This window comes from Diuraphis noxia, unplaced genomic scaffold (assembly GCF_037042655.1).
Source record: "Diuraphis noxia isolate RWA-SAM2 unplaced genomic scaffold, SU_Dnox_SAM2 contig0008, whole genome shotgun sequence".
NCBI classification, from domain to species: Eukaryota; Metazoa; Arthropoda; class Insecta; order Hemiptera; family Aphididae; genus Diuraphis; species Diuraphis noxia.
Genome location: NW_028301718.1, coordinates 4,367,527 through 4,388,420, shown reverse-complemented (window position 1 = coordinate 4,388,420; position 20,894 = coordinate 4,367,527). Strand labels below are relative to the sequence as shown.

General features: G+C 28.7%; 1 protein-coding gene and 1 pseudogene across 5 annotated transcripts in view; both read right to left on the bottom strand.

The window, feature by feature from the left end:
• LOC149054295 (uncharacterized) overlaps positions 1-20,894 on the bottom strand; it is a 42,921-nt gene that overhangs the window by 4,241 nt on the left and 17,786 nt on the right. The window contains exons 1-2 of one of the 5 annotated variants that reach the window (XM_089230425.1): positions 20,495-20,768; positions 18,149-18,527 (exon numbers count right to left, since the gene is read on the bottom strand). In XM_089230425.1, the coding sequence (XP_089086551.1) occupies positions 18,149-18,370 (222 nt within the window). In that variant the 5' untranslated portion in view covers positions 18,371-18,527; positions 20,495-20,768. Of the gene's footprint in view, positions 1-18,148; positions 18,528-20,494; positions 20,769-20,894 lie in introns of those variants that run through there. The other 4 variants (XM_089230423.1, XM_089230427.1, XM_089230422.1 and 1 more) reach the window with 4 other exon arrangements.
• LOC149054296 (uncharacterized) lies at positions 14,004-15,249 on the bottom strand (annotated as a pseudogene).

Sequence of the window (20,894 nt, the reverse complement as noted above, 5' to 3'; positions counted from 1 at the left end):
TCTACCTGTGTGTTTGAATATTTGAAAAAGTAAATTTAAATGTGTAAAGAATTAACTAATACATATTATATTGGACAGGAATTAAAATCAGTACATGATTGACATTAATACAGTATTATAGACGTATCACGTATGACGTATCTATCATAATTTGAAATTATTTTCGTATGTGATAGTGCAAAATGTAATTTGATTTTGATTTTTGAGCTTATAATCTGCTTTTTCTCTATTTTAAAACTTTTTTAATAAAAAAATATACAATAATAATATATAATTACAATTTTAATTCATATTTATTTTTAATTATCATATTCGTATACGTAAAACAAATGTTATTCTTTAAACTATTTGATATTTTTCTTGACTGAAATAAAATAATCTTATTTTCATTGTTTTTATTTTATGTATAATTATGTATTTTTCCGTAAAATTTTTAAAGTGTATAAAAATATTTAAAATAGTGATAATGCTGTAATTTACATTGTAAAATATAAATTACAAATTATATATTATATTATCTCAGTCCGTGATTGAACCGAAAAGCGTTTATCGTTTTATTTTATTTTTTTTTTATATATCTAGAAAGCCATAATTATAAACATAGCAAACTTATGAAAAGATGATGCATTGAACATAACTTTACATAGGTACATATTAATTATTATACTAAATTATTGACGTCACTATATATGCCTAGCTGTAAGAAATTTAACTTAGCAATTATTGCAACTTTCGTTTATAATAATTTTAATTATTATTAATGCTGACTGTTTTTCAAAAGAAATATCAAATCTGAAGCGATTCTGAGCAGTATACCACTACAAGGTTTATCTAAATATATTGTTTTAATAACGCAATGATAATTTATTTCTCATTGTTTTATCATCATTATATTATTATTATTAATAATACGTAATGGAACAGGCAACAGCACGTCAATACGCGTCATACAAAAAATTAAAGCTGTTTTTGCTACAGCCACACTATACACATTTAAGTAGACACAAACACAATGATATTTATACTCATGAGTAAAAAATTTATTTTATGACATAACATTGCTATGATAGGTTAGATATGTACAAACTACTGTTTTCAAGATCATTTCGATGAACTTGAAAGATGCAAAAATATACAATAATAATGAAGATATTTAGTTATCGTGTCGTGTATTAGTGTTCAGAATTGTTTTTTTTTTTGATAAAATATCGTCTGCAAAGCACTAATGTCATTAAACATTTATGGCAGTCAATTATTATTAGATAAATCGTTACGTTACATACATTTGTCGCGACGAAAAATCGTAGTTTAATGTGCTCTATTTTTATATTTGTTAAAAATTTACGTAATTTTTCGAACTGCCACATATTTTATGAGTGGGAGTACCTAGTACCCACACCGGCTACACCATGCCAATAATTTACGTTTATGAGTTTATAACAATAATATAATAGGTAGGTAACATAGGTACCTATTTGATATTTCAATTCACGAGTGTAAAATATAATTGACTCGTTGGCGAACCTAACCTTTAATTTATATTTGTAAGTTTCAGAACACTTTGACGTGTTGATCTCTACGGAAGTCGAAAATAGTAATTGAACGAGCCTTGCCTTGAACTATATCGTGTCAAAATTAGTTGAATTTCGTGAGAATAATAATATTATTATATATATGTATACGAAATACGCCGTTCACTTGCGTTACTGCAACAGTCGGCGCTGCGCACGTCACCGCATATATATGCGGTAATATCGTCGACAATCTTACGAAAATGCCTATGATTTAAGATTAATGTTCCTAATTTTTTAATTTATAAGATAAAAAACTAAGTCTTGAACATTTTACTTGCATAAAATACTCGTTAAGATGTATTTATGTATGATACATCACGTACCTGTACATCAAATTTCAATCATTATATTTTTAAACGCGTGTTGTTGTAGGTATATATCCTGATACTGATTCATTTTTACTATAATTAAAAATTAAAATAAAATAAGTGTTTTTTTGTAAATATCTAATATTATATATTTTACATATCCATTTTGCATTAGGATCATTGCTAGTATTGCTACATGATTAAAAAAAACAGAAATGTATTCGCATTTGAAATCCAATGGTACGAGTATATCTACTATATTTTTAATAACCTAAGAAATATATTTGACGCAATTTTCGGGGCCCGTTACCCAACATACGCCCAACAAAGTTATCCTAAACCATGACAAATGTGTGTACATTTAACAAAAACTTATTGACTGATGATTTTTTTAACTCAAATTTAGTAGTTATACGCAGTATAAATGCACATTACATACAAACTATAATATTAACGGCTATTGTAGATAACAATGTTCAAGTTTATTTTTTTTTCAGGCTATTTTAGCTGTCTTATATTATAATATATCATTGTAATATTCAAACCGACTAGAATTAATTCAATGTACTTATGTATATTTTGGAAAAAGTTGATTCCGTTATGAGCAAGTAACATATGCATTTCTAATAATAAATGTGTCATATACTAGTGAATAGCTATCATATTAATTTGATGCTTCATGATATATTATATAGTGTATTAATATAATTAATTATTCTACCTACTACGCAATATGTAGCTTAATGTTTATGACTGCGTATTTACACAGTAACACGGTCGAGAGATGGTATTGCTACATTTTGTGTAATTTAAACTATTTTTTTTCGATTGTAGATCCTTAAGAGGATATTGCACCAAGGTTCGTTATCTTAAGGTTATGCGTTTAATCGCGTAGGTAGTAGAAAAAACATGTTCACGCGCAGACTGATCGATAAAAACAAATAGGAAATGATTGTGAAGCTAATACAATAGTATATAAAACGCTTGTACATAATAAACGTTCATAGACTCCTGATACATAAAAATGAAAATAAATCCATGTATAAAGTAGGTATAAAACTATAACGTATTAACAATGCGTATGTATCCAACATTATATCTCACACTAGTAACACAGATTTTCATATCATGAATTCAAAATTTATAATTTGATTTTTTTTTTAAACAATTTGCTAACTGGAGTTAATTAATATTCAAAGATGTACGCGCGAGATGTACTCGAAAATGTTTAATTTGTTTTTGTATGTTGTATGCCTATATGTTATGTTATGTACCTACCTATATATATATTATGTATAGTATACAATCGCGATTGATTAAAACTGATCACGATAAATTAATATTTTTTTGCGATAATTATGTAAAAATAATATTAAGTATTATTAATAGCCCACACAAAAAATCTATAAATAGTACCTTAACCCTAATTGTATATAGATATGTATAGGTAATGTATGCATGAATTACATAAAAAAAAGCTTCCATGTCATAAATGTCAAAATGTGTCAGTAAAAACTAAAATTATCGGTTGTTATTTTAATGACGGTTATTTTTTTTATAAGATATTATATTAACGTTAAAACAGTAGGTACGTGTGTTTGTTGTACGGCCGTTTTTTATTATTTATTATTGTATATCGAGTTAATGTACTCTAGGGCACAATTTCAATTTATTTAAAAAGTGTATTAATTTTACGTATTGCCAATTTCATGAGTAACTTCAAAAATGTACATTGCCTAACAAAAAGTTTGATAAGTTCCACCTATAATAGCGTATATAATATTATTCTAACAAAGGTTTCAGACTTCATGAATACTGTATTTATATTCTATGATCATATTGTGAATTATATTTAAACAATAATCGTTCAGAAAATTGACATTTCAGATACTAACGAACCAAATGATTAACAATTAAACACACGCGGTGATTATTTTACCAACACTCGTTATCTCACATTTTGGCTGCATACGAGTTGATTCCCGGGTACCTGTTTACCTGCACCAATACCGTTTAGTTGATTCCCGGGTCATTAAGAGGTACGTACGAGTTGATTCCCGGATCATTATGTGTTTTATTTAATATTTAGTAAAATATTTTTAAATAAAAATTTAGTTTTTTCATATTTTTAAAATCATTCAATTTTTATTTATTAATTGTATTATATTTATTATTTATTATAAAAATTATTATTAAAAACATTAAGTAATTATAGGTAAAAAAATAATAGTCAAGTCTAATAGAATCTGGTCTCGGTGGACAAGAGCGAGTTGTGTGTGACGGTCGAACTCTTTACTGTTATAAACTCTTTACTTGTGCAATCTATTGATAATTAATATACAACAATAGGGAATCAACTTGTACGTCCCTCTTAATGACCCGCGGGAATCAACTCGTACATACCTAATAATGACCCGGGAATCAACTAATACATAAAATAGGTCTCAGGAATCAACTCACCTACACCGCACATTTTAATCTCATATTCCAAATTTCCCGAAAACTTAGGTAGTTAATCAGTTATAACTTATAAGTATTTTTAATGCTCAGATGAACTTATCGTGGAGTAAATAAAAGAATATCTAGAAAAATGTTAGTTCTGTACCCCATTAATACAACTTTCAAAGAATATTATAAGTTATAAGCTTAACGCCTGAGTTGATTTAACTAATTAATACATGCTCGAAATTAGATTTTTTAAGATCAAAATTCTTAGACAAATAACCTGCTTTACAATAGAAAATTAAATAGGAATGTTGTTATTCAATAACTTTTCACTTTTATAGAAACAGCAGTGGCGTAGTTATGGTGGGGGGGGGTAAGGGGTTTCCCCCCCAACCACCCAAAAAAAACTTTTTATATTGGTATTTTATCTTCTGTGATACTAATTATTTTTAAAGTAATCTTTTTTTTTTTGTGCATTTTTCGATGATGATACCAATTTGAAACAAAATAAAAATGACGTTTAGTTTAACTAATAACTTGTAACTTTTTTCAAAAAATGTTCGATAAATTAATATAAACTGTTGAAAGAATTTCTCTGTAGTAAAACAACACAAAATATAAGGCTAAGAATCAATTTTGTTTCAAATCACCAAATAAGTTCCAAAAACTAAAATCATCCCCGTGAGCCATGGGTTGTACTATATATCGGTCACTGAATGAGACTACAAAAAAAATGTGATCCGGTACAGAAATATAAAATTGGTTTTTTAGTAAATTATACTACCTACCTACGCAGTACGCTTATACAGCTTGCGTATAGAGTTTCCAACCCCGCACAATGTGTTCGACACGAGTTTTCAAATAATGTCTGATACTCTGATCAATGTCTATATAGTAGTGAGTAGTGACGCTATTAATTTATTTTTAACGTGTATCATGGTTGAATAATGGGTGACCATTCCGAGATTGAATTCACTTAATATAGGTATACTCTAAACACGTAATATATGTTATATGTATTTTTATCTTTTTAATATATAACAAAAAATATAGAAAACCTCTTCGTTGTGTCGAACTTAAGAGGATGCCACACCCGCATGTATTGTCTTTGTCGTACAAGTGCGTAACATAGCAAATTTTACGCTCAGCAAATCTCGTTTATCTCCTTCAATTTAAAATTTAGAGAGAATTGACCTATAATAAAAATTAAAGGCAAGATTATTACCGAAGGCATCTCATGGGTTTTTTTATTATATTTTAATTTTAAACCAAGTTATGTGTATTTTATGATATAAAAATAATTTTAAATTTTAAAATACTCATAACTCGCTTTAAAATTAAAATATAATAAAAAGCCCATGAGATGCCCTCGGTAATAATCTTGCCTTTAATTTTTATAATAGGCCAATTCACTCTAAATTTTAAATTAACGGAGATAAACGTGATCTGCTGAGCGTAAAATTTGTAAAACAGTAATAAACTCATCATACTCGTTAAAACTTATATAGATATACAAGCAATACGCATCACACAAGTCCGCTGTTATAATATATATAGACAAACACGTTTTGTACAATCATTTATCTGATCACCCTATAATTGTATATAAATTCTATGATTATAGTTTTTGAGCAAAAAATTAAGTTAAATACTACATTTGTATAGATATTTACTTTAATCATCATTCGTCTTTTATCATATTATTTCAATTACTTTAAATTATTAACAAATTTACCTTTTGTATTAAATAGGTACTTTATACATTATTAATACTTTTAAGCTGTTTTAATATAATAAAGTAAGTCCAATGGCCTATGTTGCTAAGGGTATATGTACAATTAAATAATAATAAAGTAAATTCTGTACATTTTATTTAGGTAATTTTGTAATGTTGAAACTTGAAAATGACATTAATCAGTTTAAAATGTCTCTATTTTTTCTCTCTTTTATCTTATAATGTAGTTCTTGTGCCTCGAGGTAAAGATTATATATTATCTAAATACAATTATTCATTTATATCCTAAACCTTAGGTACTTATACTTTTTAATTTCATATTCTCAAGTAGGTATCTATATGATAATATTATCATTTTAAAAAAAAGATTTAGATATTGTGCAACGTGTATTTATTAATTTTGTGCTTATTCAAATATTTAATACTTAATCAATATTATACTATCTATAATCGTTCAAACTTAAAAGCATACAAGTTATAACTTATAAGATTAGATAGAATTTTCGTGCTTTCTTTCGCACATAACTTTCTCTGTATTTTCACTACACGTCATGGTTCTTATGTTTTAAGCTTTGACGTTTAATATAAGTCAAAAACTAAAAAAAATACTACCCAATACATGCATATATAATATTATACGCAACAGAAAAATGCGATCTGTATTTATTTTAATATAATTAAATTATTTAAATTGTATATATATATATACATATATACACTATACAGGTTCTGGTATATCGATACAGAAAAACTGCGTGGACGACAAAGATCCCAGCAAGTACAAGACTTGCCAGCGGTATCCTCTCGGGGTACTCAGTCCTATATTAGCGAAATATCGTTGAACAAAAAAGCAAAAAAATACTTTATAGTTTAAAATGACTTCACACTCGGCGATGTGGTAATATAACAAGTTTTTGTCACACCCAGTAACAGTTGCCAAATTACCTTGAACGAAGGTCTTTCTGGAGAAAGACTTTTCGGAGCCCGTTGTTGGTGTGTGTATGTATGTGTGTACATTCGTTCATTCGTATAATAATATGCAGTATGAACAGCACACACACACACTCAACATTCGCGATATTACAGGTCTGCGAGTTCATTAGCCTTATTCGCGTCGTCAATCGGGTGATTTTCGATTAAACGGTTTAAAGCGTTATTTTTCTATAGGTATATCCAATATCCATAAAGGTACGTAACCCGATGATCTAATTATTCACTAAAAAATACGTATAGGTACATGATCTAGAACTCCGATTTCCTTAGTTTCCTGTTCTAAAAACTAAGGTTAATATGATAATGTAAAGTAACTATTACGTGGTTCGTTTCTTTTTTAGTCCGATTTACATAATTGTATGAGAATTCGTATATATCTACACTATTATAATTTTACTTCATTGTCTTTAAAAATATGAGCGCAACATGGGAATGGAGATTTCAATCTTTCAACTTGTATAATATCACTTCAAAATAAATAAATAACAAACTTCAATTTATCCAAAAAACAAATGATTTTTTTATTAGTTACAATGTAAATTATAATATGATTACAGACCCTATTCGCTCAAAATGTAAAGTATTAAATATTATAATATTATAATACTATATATACCTTTCTAAAAACTTGGTAATAATGACAGTGCGCCTTACTTTAAATGTGTTAAGGAAAATTTATCTCAAGATTTTAGGACTATAGTTGCGCAACTATAGTTACAACCTTTTCTGGGCCGTGCTTAAACGATATAATGCGCTTAATTGTTTATACAATAAGCATAATTGTAGGTAAATAATATGACTAACAACGACGACGACGATATTTATTTGTCTTTCACGAAAATATTTTATCTACGTCTATATGAAATTGATTAGAAATTTTCGGTAATAGCTACACTATTGTGTTTGTATTAGCTCACTAGTAATCAGTACCTATTATTGTTACCTAATGACATTTTCCTTGCATATTATCGATTTATCGAATAGCTACTAGTGAACGGATCTAAAAAAAAGTAGCACGCCGCGCCCCCGTAATTTATTTCTTATTCTTTTAAACCGTCCAGAAGCATTCGTGTGATATATTATACTCAATAAATCTAAGCCTATGCATATATTAAACATCGCCACGCCACACAGTCACCGATACCGGCACCGTGCATTGACACGTGTGTATCACTCACCCGAGATAATAATGTAAATTATATATATATTTTCAAAAAGGACGACAACTGTCACACCGTTGTGTGTCCGCGCGAGGCACGCAATGACAGGTGTAATATTGTTAAGGCGTTCACTATTGATGTACGCTATAAACTGTCGTAAAAATGTAAAATGTATAACATAGATTGAACAATACCACACGGTCCACACACCACATATAAATATTTACAGGTATATAGAGACATTCGATCCTCGTCTGTAAATTACATTTCAAACACACACGGGGCGTGACACAAGTGTACAAATTAGTTTTGTGGCGATTTACAACAACGTTGGAAATGTGCCAAGAATAATACTGTATCGTATTACAATAAAATTTATCATCCTCGTAATCCGTGGATCCTTAAGCCGTGGATCAAGGATTACAATGTATAATACATAATATTTGTAATATTATTACATGTAGAGTAATGAATGATGAGTATTAGAGTATTATTTGTTTCGCCCATTTGCAGAGATTTGTGGATTCGGTAGAAATTCATTTTATTTGCACACCAGCCACCAGGAAACATTATTTTGAAATTAACTCAAAACATGTTTCGACTAATTTTATGTTTTAATTATTTTTATTGTAGCACACTATAGTTACAGCTATAACCTCTATAATAGTAGCTAGGATAACTATAAACGGCTGGACGCATCGATCAAATCAAATAAGATTGCAACGTTCTATACATATTAGTTATTACTTGCTACTGCTGTAATCGTTGGTAATTATTGAATTTTAATAAACTAATCATGTATTATACTATAGGAATAACCTAAGACGTGTATGCGTGCTGCAGATGTTGCACATTATAAAGCACGTCATATCATCTCATCAAGTATCAGTTATAATATGTATTATGCTAACATAATTATTATAATAACAAATAGTTAAATATATTTTACTATTGCACGTACGGGCGCAGTCACTCTATCGTAGCTATAATTTAATTATATTTTATAAAAATGGGATGTACCATTTTATGTAATGAATCCACGAAGATGATAGGTACTCGTAAATTAATTGTTTTTGTCATAAGTGCATATTGTTATAGATATTAAGCTGAAACGAAGAGCATAAATTCCATCTTAAACCTTTATAAGTAATAATGTAACGTAAGTTATACGGCAAAAAAAATCAGAAAAAAAAAATTCACAACATATACAAAATACACCTGTCTATACGACTATACTTATAAGTTATAACTAGTTAGTTAGTACTTTAGTAGTTATAAATGTTATATACTTGATAATAAGTCATAAATCAAGGAAGAGAAACGTATTTTAGGTCAGTAAAAGAAAAGTCTATACAATTTATATTGTTATCGTTACTATTTGTTCCAAATGTTCCAATATTCCATTGTGCGCCAACTATTCAGTGTACTACCGACAGTGTGCTCCTAACGTAATGAAGCAATATATATATATAGAAAACAATTTAAATTCAGATGTTGTGGGAGAACTTGATCTGTAAGGAATAGAAAATAAAATAGCGTAACGAAACTTGATCAGTTTTATACATAACATATTATTATACCTTGGTAATAATATAAACCAATGAGTATACAAGGTGCGTAGATGTAAACTTTATATTGAATTGATACCCAGTGGCGTAAATTGGGCTAAATTGTTAGGGTTGCAATCAGTTTCCCGATTATACAGACTTTTGGGAGACTAAGCCCATCATACCCCCCTAAAAAGTTTTATATTGTTCTAAATATAATATTATAAGTAAACAGTACACAATCTCAACAAAATTATTTTAACCTTAAACATATATAATATCTATTGGTGACTGGTATGTATTATGAATATACAATATAAATAGGGATTCAATATAACTAATTACCGTCAATAGAACATGTATAATTTTCTTAAACAATATATGAATACATAAAATACAACAGTTCTTTTAATCTAGACTCTAATAAATAATTGTATCAAACTTGTTCAATAATAATATTATATTACCTGATAAATTAATTTACAGATCAAATATAAATTGTTTTATTTGTCAAAATTGTAGTTTTAATATAATGTAAATCAGTAATATACTGACTAACCTAACCTAACCACTACTTTAAACTTAGTTCATACAAATCAAAAGTTATATATGAATTTAGAGTAAAAATAGATGCTTATTTTCGACTTCGATATTTTTACAAGAAAATTGTCTATTTTTGCAAGCTGTTGAAACACTTTTAATTTTAATCTATAAACATAAAATAGTGAAATATGTTTTCACTATAAATATTCAGCTACCATTGAGATTCGACTCTGCCGATCACAATAAATACATATTGGTAGGTATATTAATAGAAAATGGTCAAAAACAAAACTATAAGAAAATGTGCGACCCCCAGTTTACGCCACTGTTGATACCTACCTGGCTGGTGCTAATACTAATTTTTCACTTATTAAACGAAATGAATTTTATCCAAAATCAAGAATACAAATATTTTAATATAAAAATATCTTGTGTTATTAATATAATAATAATATCATTATTTCCAAGTATAGATTATTGCTAAGAATAGATAATAATATATCAGATTTTACAATAACACTTTAGGTAGGTAGTAGGTACAGTTGTCGTATTCGAATATAGACAATAGTATAGAAGATATATACAAGTATACAAAATCAACTGCTCTGAACGTGTTTTGCATATAAATCAAATACTTCACTATATTTTGTTTGGTTGCGGGATTTTATACATCAAAATATTATCGTATTCATAGGTCATGACTATCAATAAATTTGAGCGAAGTGGTCATTACGTGTTAAAAATAAAATAATTTTTTGAAATATATTGAAAAAAATAATAACGTATAACTTATTATATGTTATACGAATGATATTCAAATTTCAAAGTCAATAGCATTATCAAAGTGTCAATAAAAAATTATTATGCCAAACGAACAATTGATGATTAAAGATAAGATATTTAAATTTACAAATACTTTTAGATTTATGTGGTATAATATCGGTAATAATAACTGTTGTTTGATTGTTTCTTATTAGAGTAAAACTAGTACGAATTATTAGCATATCATAGATATTTTTCTCCAAGTGTCTACAAGGTACTACTATCGCGTTGACCTACGGGCTACAGTAGTAAATTATTATGAACTATGAATACATAACTGTTTTTCTATAATTTTTGTCGCGAATGTGTGATCAAAAATATTTTCGTTTAATAATATTCACATTCAATTACAAGAAATCCTATCAACGCGTATTTATTGTATCTGCTCGATAACTTTTACCACGTCGGGAGCTTCAGTATGCTACCAAAATTATTTGCAAATAATAATATTGCTTTTATTATAAAGGTGTACCCAGACAATTTCGAAGTTTTGTTAGTACGCTTAAAATTATCACGACGCTTGTAGATATATATATTTTTAATTTATTATTATTTAAGATTTAACTTGAGCTTTATTCAGAGAAAGGTAGTTAGTGAATTCGTCTTTTATTCAAAGTTTCAGACAGTAAAAACTAAAAATTCGTTTTTAATTAAAACATACCCTTAAGTCAATTTAATATTTCGGAAAAGGTATTAAAAAGCTGAATTAGGAAAAAAATGAGAATACTTTAATTTCAGAGATGTAATAACATTTTAAAACAAAATTATATTATGTACCTATTATACAATGTTTTATACAATTATGAAAGTAGATGGATAGCCTGGATAGGTAAATGATATTGAATAAAATCTAACGTTGAACGATTATCTATAGAAGCGATGAATTTTGAATTTTCAAGTGTCAAAAATATTTTAAAAATTTGGTAAAGACAAAGATATTATAAGTGTAAATTAACTCTATATTAGATAATCTTGGATGTTTATTATAATGTTCATAACTCGTGGAGGACAATAGACATGTCTACTTGTGTGAGTAGTACAATGCGGGCACGTCTATGCAAATATTTGATTCTTAATAATATTATAAGCATAGGTCATCGAACTAATTTACCGGAGTACTGAACATTATGACAATAAATATTATAAAGAGATTCACGTTTAGGTAAGTATCTTCTTATGGTAATTGTGTAAATATAATAGTTCCTGATTAAAAAATTGTTTTGCTAGAACCTTTGAAATGTGTTCGTATAATTACCTACCTACATAATATTATAGTATAAACTACCTAATAATAAATATTAAATACACCAAGCTATTTCTTACATGAGGTCACCGGCACCGCCTAATTAAAAATTTAAGCTCAAACCCGGGGCATTCGTTTGTGCTCTATTTGTGCAGCAAATCACTCCGTTTGTGCTCGATCCCTTTCAGGGTTATTTGAGATTTATCCTGGGTAGTGCCGGGGACATGATAATTTAGTTAATCACAGCTTAACGTTAACATTAGACCGAGCTAAGGTAAGTAATAGAAATGCAACTTTTGTATTAGCAGCTGTTGTTCAATCGATGGAACAAGATTTAAATAATATTGCTCTAAATAGAGAATTGATACGAAGAGCTCGTCGTCAGCATAGAGAAAACATTGCATCACGTATAAAAAGTAAATTTGCTCCATCCATTCATCTAGTTATTCATTGGGATGGAAAAATGTTATCAGCATTAACAAAAATGGAACATGTAGATTGTCTTGCAGTTTTAGTTTCTAGAAATGGTATTTTCAAGATTTTAGATGTTCCTCCATTATTAAAAGGTACAGGCAAAATATTAACTGAGGCTGTTTATAATCTTATTAATAACTGGAATTTATCAAATCGTAGATAATTTATGTGTTTTAACACAACTGCTAGGTTAGGTTAGGTTACTGGATTTCTAAGTGGTGCTTGTGTATCACTAAAGGAAAAATTTGGTCGACATTTAATAAAATTGGCGTATCAGCATCATATTTTTGAAATTGTTATAGGTAAAGTATTTGAGCATTTAATAGGTCAAGTATTTGTTAATCTAATATTCTAATATAACATAATAAATGCGCAATGTTTAGAAGCAAATTTTTTTAAATTTATTTTATTTTATAAGTCATTCCTAGCCATCAGTAGGCTATCTAGATATATCTAGAGATGAAGCAAATTGAAACATCCAATAATTAGTTATTAAATTAATCACTTATCAACTACCAATAGTATTTGCGAAATACATACTTTTTGTCTTTTGTCATGGTATTTGTTTCAATATTTTTTTAATTAAACAGTTAGACTTTTCAATATTTGTGTTATTGTATAGAGGTATATAAATTATCAGAATTTAACAAGCTTAAAATAACTTTCAGGGCACGCCAGTGGCAGTCTTTTGCATACCCTGAAAAAGAGGCCTATGCACGCCTATGTTAATGCTGGTAACATTTTCCCATCCCAATGAATAACTATATGAATGGACGGATCAAATTCACTTTTTATTTGTGATGCAATGTTTTCTCTATGTTGACGACGAGCTCTTCGTATCAATTCTCTATTTAAAGCAATATTATTTCAATCTTGTCCCATTGATTGAACAACAGCTGCTACTACAAAAGTTACATTTCTATTACTTACATTAGCTCGGTCTAATTTTTATTTTATTTTTTTATTTTTATTATTTTAAACTCCATACAGCTTTTACAATATATTACTTATTAATGAATATACATTATAACATATTTTTTTATATACATTTCCAAACATAACACATTGAATATCAATAAATTAAAATTATACAGTAGTATATAGTAGGCTCCTGAAAATTAAATTTAACGGAACAAAAACCTAAATTAGAAAAAAATGTTTAACTAGTTTGACTATTAACTAAAGACATAGTTCTCCTTAAAGGATCATCATCCAAATAATTTTTTGACACTGAAGCAAGGTAGTAGGGGTCACGAGAACGGGTTGTACCTACCTGGAATGCGAAAACCTATTCTAGATAACAAGTCTGGCGAGTCAATTACATCAGAGACTAAACCATGTTTAAGAAACGATGCTGAACACGTCCAATTCGAATAATATCACATTTGGTCCTTGGAGACCATACCACAGATCCATACTCTACAATTGATCTAACTATAGTATATAATATTAACAAACATTTTACAGACATTACCGACCCTGCATGTCGCCTTATAAACCCTAATGATCGCAATGCTTTGGCTACTATTCAGTCAATAAGAGGTGCAAACGATTACGTTGGAGTAAAAATAAAACCTAAATCTTCAACTTGGTTTATTCGCTGTAATATTATCACGTTATCAATAGAGTAATCATATTGAATAATTGAGTGACGTCTCGAAAAATACATAACTTTACATTTATGAATTGCCAGCTCTAACCCAACAGTATTACACCAATCGACTAACTTATTCAACGATTCTTGTAACGAAATAGCATCACTATCAGATTGAACGAAATTAAATAATTATACATCATCCGCAAATGATAGCATTTTGCTGTCAACAGATTCGCATAATGTATTTATTAGAGTATTAAATAAAAGTGGAGACAAGTGCCCACCTTGTGGGACTTCGGAAGTGACTAAATATTCCGCGGATTTTCGATTAAATAAGGATACAAACTGTCGTCGACCGGTTATATAGGATTTGAACCAGGATAGCAGAGGTTCACCTACCCCCAATCTATCCAGAATATCAATTAACACAATATGGTTTATGGAGTCGAAAGCTTTAGAAATATTAGTGAATATCACATCAACTTGAATCATATTTTTGAAGCTATCCCTGATAAACGCAGAGAATTCTAAGGCACTAGTTGTTGTGGAACGACCGCCATAAAACCCATGTTAATTTGTTGATAAAACTAGTTTAAATCTACGTTCAATACATTTATTAACAAACTTTTCGAAAAGTTTACCAATTAGAGGTAAACCAGAAATTGGACGATAATTAGATACTGACCCTGGGTCTCCTGATTTATAAATAGGTGTTACCTGCCTCGTTTTCCATATTGATGGAAATATACCTTCGGCTAATGAGAGGTTAAATAAGTACAATAGAGGATATTTTAACTGTGCCCTAATACTAAATAAAAATTGAGCTGATATACCATCAGGCCCACGACTCTTAGTTGTTCTCAGGGATAATAAATTTTCTTCTACCTCATCAAGTTCAATAGTAAGTCTAGAAGGTAGAAACGTAAATGGTTTAATGCCAATACTTTCAGCATTCCAATGTGGGGAGGGCGGGGGGGGGGGGTTAACGGTGATTTATAAATGGAATTGATTTAATTTTAAAATGGAACGGTGATTAACTAAATTATCATGTCCCCGGCACCACCCAGTGTAAATCACAAATAACTCTAGAAGGGATTGAGCACAAACGAATGCCCTGGGTTTGAGTTCAAAATTTCAATTGGGTGGTGCTAATATATCCCTGGCACCTCCCAGGATAAATCTCAAATAACCCTGGAAGAGATTGAGCACAAACGAAGTGATTTGCTGCACAACCCAGCACAAATGGAGCACAAACGATGAATTCCTCGGGTTTGAGGTTAAATTTTTGATTGGGTGGTGCCGGAGACATGGACCTACTTACAACTTACAGTACCATTGGACCATTTGGACCAGTAGTTATGCTTAAGTGTAGTCACTTATTATTAGTAATAATGTATGATCACTTCCATAATATATGAAATATCGTTTTACCTATCGTGAGTTTAAAACTCAATAAACGATAATAATGTAATGTATTTTTGCAAACCACGACGATAAATTATAATATAACATGTAATAACCACGCGCTGGTAAAGGAATTTAAACTGTCTCGTAAACCATTTAGATTATTATTAATTTGAAGGTTACTTGTATGATAATATTCATTACTGGTCATTACTTTCATTATTCATTGCATACACGATATACTGCCCGCGGTACCTATACCTATACAATAAGTACCTAATATTATATTTGTGAATTAGAATACCGATGGTTGATGGTGATATCCTGAAGCCCTCCTCCTCCACTACTGACCAACTGCTAAAAGTTTTCCAACATAAATGCCATTAGACGTTTAACTAACAATAACACAATGTCGGATGCCGCTAGCAGCAACGCGTTACAAAATATTATTATGATGATCAAAAATCGAATTTCGCTAACAGAACCGCTAGGGTCCGGGAACTAGGCGCGGCGAATCTTATGAGTTATGACATTATAAAGTGATCGCCGTCTGCCTACAAAAAAACAGAGACACTTTAATTGAATATTTCATATTAATTTTATATTTTCTGATTAAAACAAAACGATACTCTATTAATGACAATGGAAATTTTATATCCTGATTTTATTTTTTCCCTGGGTGATAAAGGTAATAAAGGTATTTTTTATTAATGTGAGAAATGTGTCACATAGTGAATTAAATTTACTAGAAACTATGTGTGTATAAACATAATATAAATATAAATGTGTGTGTATAAAAATAATATAATATAAAAATATAGACGAATTGAAAATTGGATACTAATTAGGATTATGTTTTTATGCATTTGTGAATGTAATATTGGCGTTTTATTCAAAAATATCATAACAAAAATAAACTGTCAAAAATCGGAAGCTAAATTCAGAGACTCAAATATCACGATATGTTTATACACATATAGTTTATTGGCGTACTTATAATTTTTTTGTCGTTGTAGCAACTAGTAGTGATTGTAAATATAGACGTAACGGTAACGAACAACTTGATTAAATTCTATTAACACTTAAGGCTACGATCAGACTTTTAGGACTTAGCTATATGATTATTATGTGTTCAAATGTTATGAAAACCTGCACATAGAATTTAATTTATCATGAAGATAAATAATATTATACATAATACATATACACCAATTGATGTGTTTTACCTATATATATAATAAAAATCACCATTTTCAAATTTAAAACGTAGATACCAAAAACCCGTTTAAAACAATTCAAAACGAAATTGCTTATTAGTTATTATGAGGTCAGAAAAATTACCAAAAAAACTACAATAAGCATTAAAATTTAAAAATCAAGTTTTTTTACTTATCTGGACATTAAATAAATGTGTATTTTAAAAAATATACACCTACTATTATAGACTATAGTATTATTATATAACAGCTCTACGATTAATTACTTCATCTAGTAACACAATATAAGGTTAAAAATTTTAAATCAAACAACTAAGAGATTGTTATTTGTCGTTTAAACACAATTCTTCAACGCGATTTAAATCTAAATTAAGATACGTAAAAGGTTAAAACTATTGATTTATAAAAGAAAAAAATCGTTGATTTTACAGCTAGGTAGGTATGATAGTCATTAAATTTTATAAGAGCCAAAACTGCATCGTTTAAGCGTTCTTGTAGTTATTAAGTTTGATTTCAGAATACTTACGTGGTTACGTCAAAAATTATTATTATTATATTAGTTTTTCTTGTAACCTATTTTTTTATGCAATGTAAAGTTACCGCAAACGTTCCGTTTTATAGACGTATGGTCTGAAACCTATTTAAAGCCTTTGATAATGTGACTAAATTATATACATACTTATTAATGGTATAATAGAATTATTGAATGCTCAGAACAAAAAGGTACTACAGTAAAACTTACTTTTTACGGACCTCCTATAAGACGGAAATACTTTTACTACTTAAAATAACAACAATTGGAGAGTCCCGTATATTTTAATTTCCCTACTATAGAAATGTACATGACTACATTTGTATATTGATTAGTCATTTTATCACCTTTTAGTTTTAGACAATAAAATTCTTTAAATAATGAGTCCATAATGCGGTTGTTCGGGAGAATTGTAAACTAAACATAATATAATTACGTATATCTATGATCTATAAGAAGGCGGATTAAAAAAAAAAAATCGATTTATCACTTTTTTGTCTCTAGTCCATACGTTTTAACTATATGTCAATATTAAATAGTTATACTCTACTCACGTCGTCTTCATCGTCGCGCACACTGTTCATCCAGAAGCACATGGCCATGCATATGAGCACTGCGCCCGAAGCCACCAGACCGACGCCGATGTACCGAACGGCTGGCACGGGTTTCGTGTGGTGGTCAGCCAGCCCAAGCCAGTTGAACAGGGCGCCAATGCACACTAGTGTCATGCCAAACCGGTACGGCCGCTGTGATTCTTCCGGGACGATCAGCGCCATTTCCTGGTTTGTGATCTCGGTGATGTTTTTATCGTCAGCCACCGCCAGTTGTTGCCTGTTGTCGCTGTGCTAGTTGTTTCCAGTAAATTATAATATTTTAATAATTTTATTCTGTTGGCTATCGCGCCGGCGGCAGTTGTTGCTGTGTCTGTGGCTGCTGAAACAATAATACGAGAACGCGGATGCAATGAGTCTGACTACTAAACGTTAAATTGATTTGCACATTTTCAAAAACAAAATATCGTAATTTAATAATTCCCACGCATATATTATTATGCAATAATATATTGTAGGTATAGGTATACAATTTTTGGTCGACAGATTGCGTGTTTTACGTAGTTTATTTGTCCGAAACCTATGAATTAATCATTATATTTGTTGTTTTCTATAGGTACAACATCAAAATATGTGTAAAAACATGGGAAAGATATAATGTGTAAAGTCGATATCTGTTTAATGTGCTTAAACGTAAATATATAACATTGTATAAGATTAATTAAATATGTGTTATATGTTATATTAGTATATAGTTTTTATAAAAATTACTAAAAATTCATAATTAATATTACAATGGTGGCTCAGTACATTTACTTAAATTTTAGATCAGTTTATTAATTATTTTATCTGATTTGCCAATTGTTTTAATTTAAAAATAGATTTGAAGAGTATATTAAAAGGCGATTTTTGTATTATTAAAATAAATTATAATAATATCGACGTAATTTATTTGCAAACATATTATTAAGTTATCCACTATTCGCCATTGAAAAGAACTGTGCATAGTACGAGTATTTTGCATGTAAATATTACAATGATAGGCATTGTGTTAGTTTCATTATTTCAGTGTTCATTAAAAAAAAAAAATCAGTTTTAATAGAAGTTGAACGGTTCACGAAAACAGTAAGTGCCTATGCAAAAACCTAAGGTGAATGAACCATTTTTTTTATAAAAAAAGTAATTTCTTATTTTTTGATTTGCTTTCCTTTTGTCAGTCATCACTGACTGATATATATATATAGCAGCAGCCGTTTGCTGTAGCCTGTAGACTCCTATACAACTCCACGGTTCACTAAACGCGTATAGCGCTTTACGCACTGTTAGTATCACTTCCTAACAATATACACACAATAAAACCAAAGTGAATGGACTGCCTATTATTTAAAATTCATTTCACGAATATATTATAGTGATATTCAGTGATATTTTTCTCTGACGAAAACTAACGACTACTATCAGTTTATATAATATTTAAATAATTAATTAATTAGTGTTATAAATGGAAATTTCACGTTTTATAATATAACAAATTAAATTAAAACAATAATTTAGTAATTAACTAGTTATATAATATTGAGTATCTACCAATACAAAATAGATATGCGTTATATCTATCCGTACATTAATTGTTTTAAATACTATACCTTTCCATATAAGCAACTACCTACATAAAATAGGTACAAGGCGAATCGCTTAACAATTTATATGGTTAATGTTTTATGGCGGATTATTGCTATAGTACTACGAAATAATGAACTGCAAACGTATAAAATGAAACACTTTTTATACAAAGCAAGGCGATAGTACCTATTTAAAAATGTATGTACAAATGCACAAATGCACAATAATACAATAAAATAATACTGATATTAAGAAAAATTTATATTAATTTGAATGTAATAACATTGTACTTGTCATAATAGGATATATTACATAAACGTACTCAAAAACACATTTTGAACCAACATCGATTTACCCAAAATTAGTTGAGATTTAAATAAAAATTTAAAAATATGGATATGTACCACGAAATGAAAGTTGATAAGCTTTTTAGTGTTAGGAATTTAGTAGTAACAAATTAAACATCTTTATAAATAAATATATCATAAAGATAATTCATAATACCTAATACATAATAATATATATGACACTTAATATTGTTCACATTTCACAATACACAGCGTTTTTAATTTTTATTGATATTATATAGAATTCGTTAAAAATATAAACATGTAATTACTATGAGGTAAATTTATGTAGCAATTATGTCTTAACCGACCTAACCTAACCAAGAAAAATAAAGATAAAAAAAAAATAGGTATAATAAATTATGATGTAGGTACCTACACAAATTAGAAACTAAAATAATGAATTTGCTTAATGAGTTGACACGTACTTGAGATACCATTGTATTGTTATTAACTATATTGAAAATAATATTAGGTAGATAATGTAAAAAAAACTGTGTAATATTCCAAATTCATTGTAGAAAGTCTTACAATAAACGATTGATATAAAATATAATTAATTGAGCTGTTTAGAAAATAACGTTATAATTGAGTTGAGACTTTTAACACATTTATTTTATAATAAACACTATTAAGTATAAATAGGCTTTACAAAAAATGAATAATAATGCATTAGATACAATTACATTTACTTTAACATACAAATATATATAATATACATATTATGCGATTTAAATAAAATTGGTTCCTTCTTCTCATTCGTATAAAACGTTTTAATC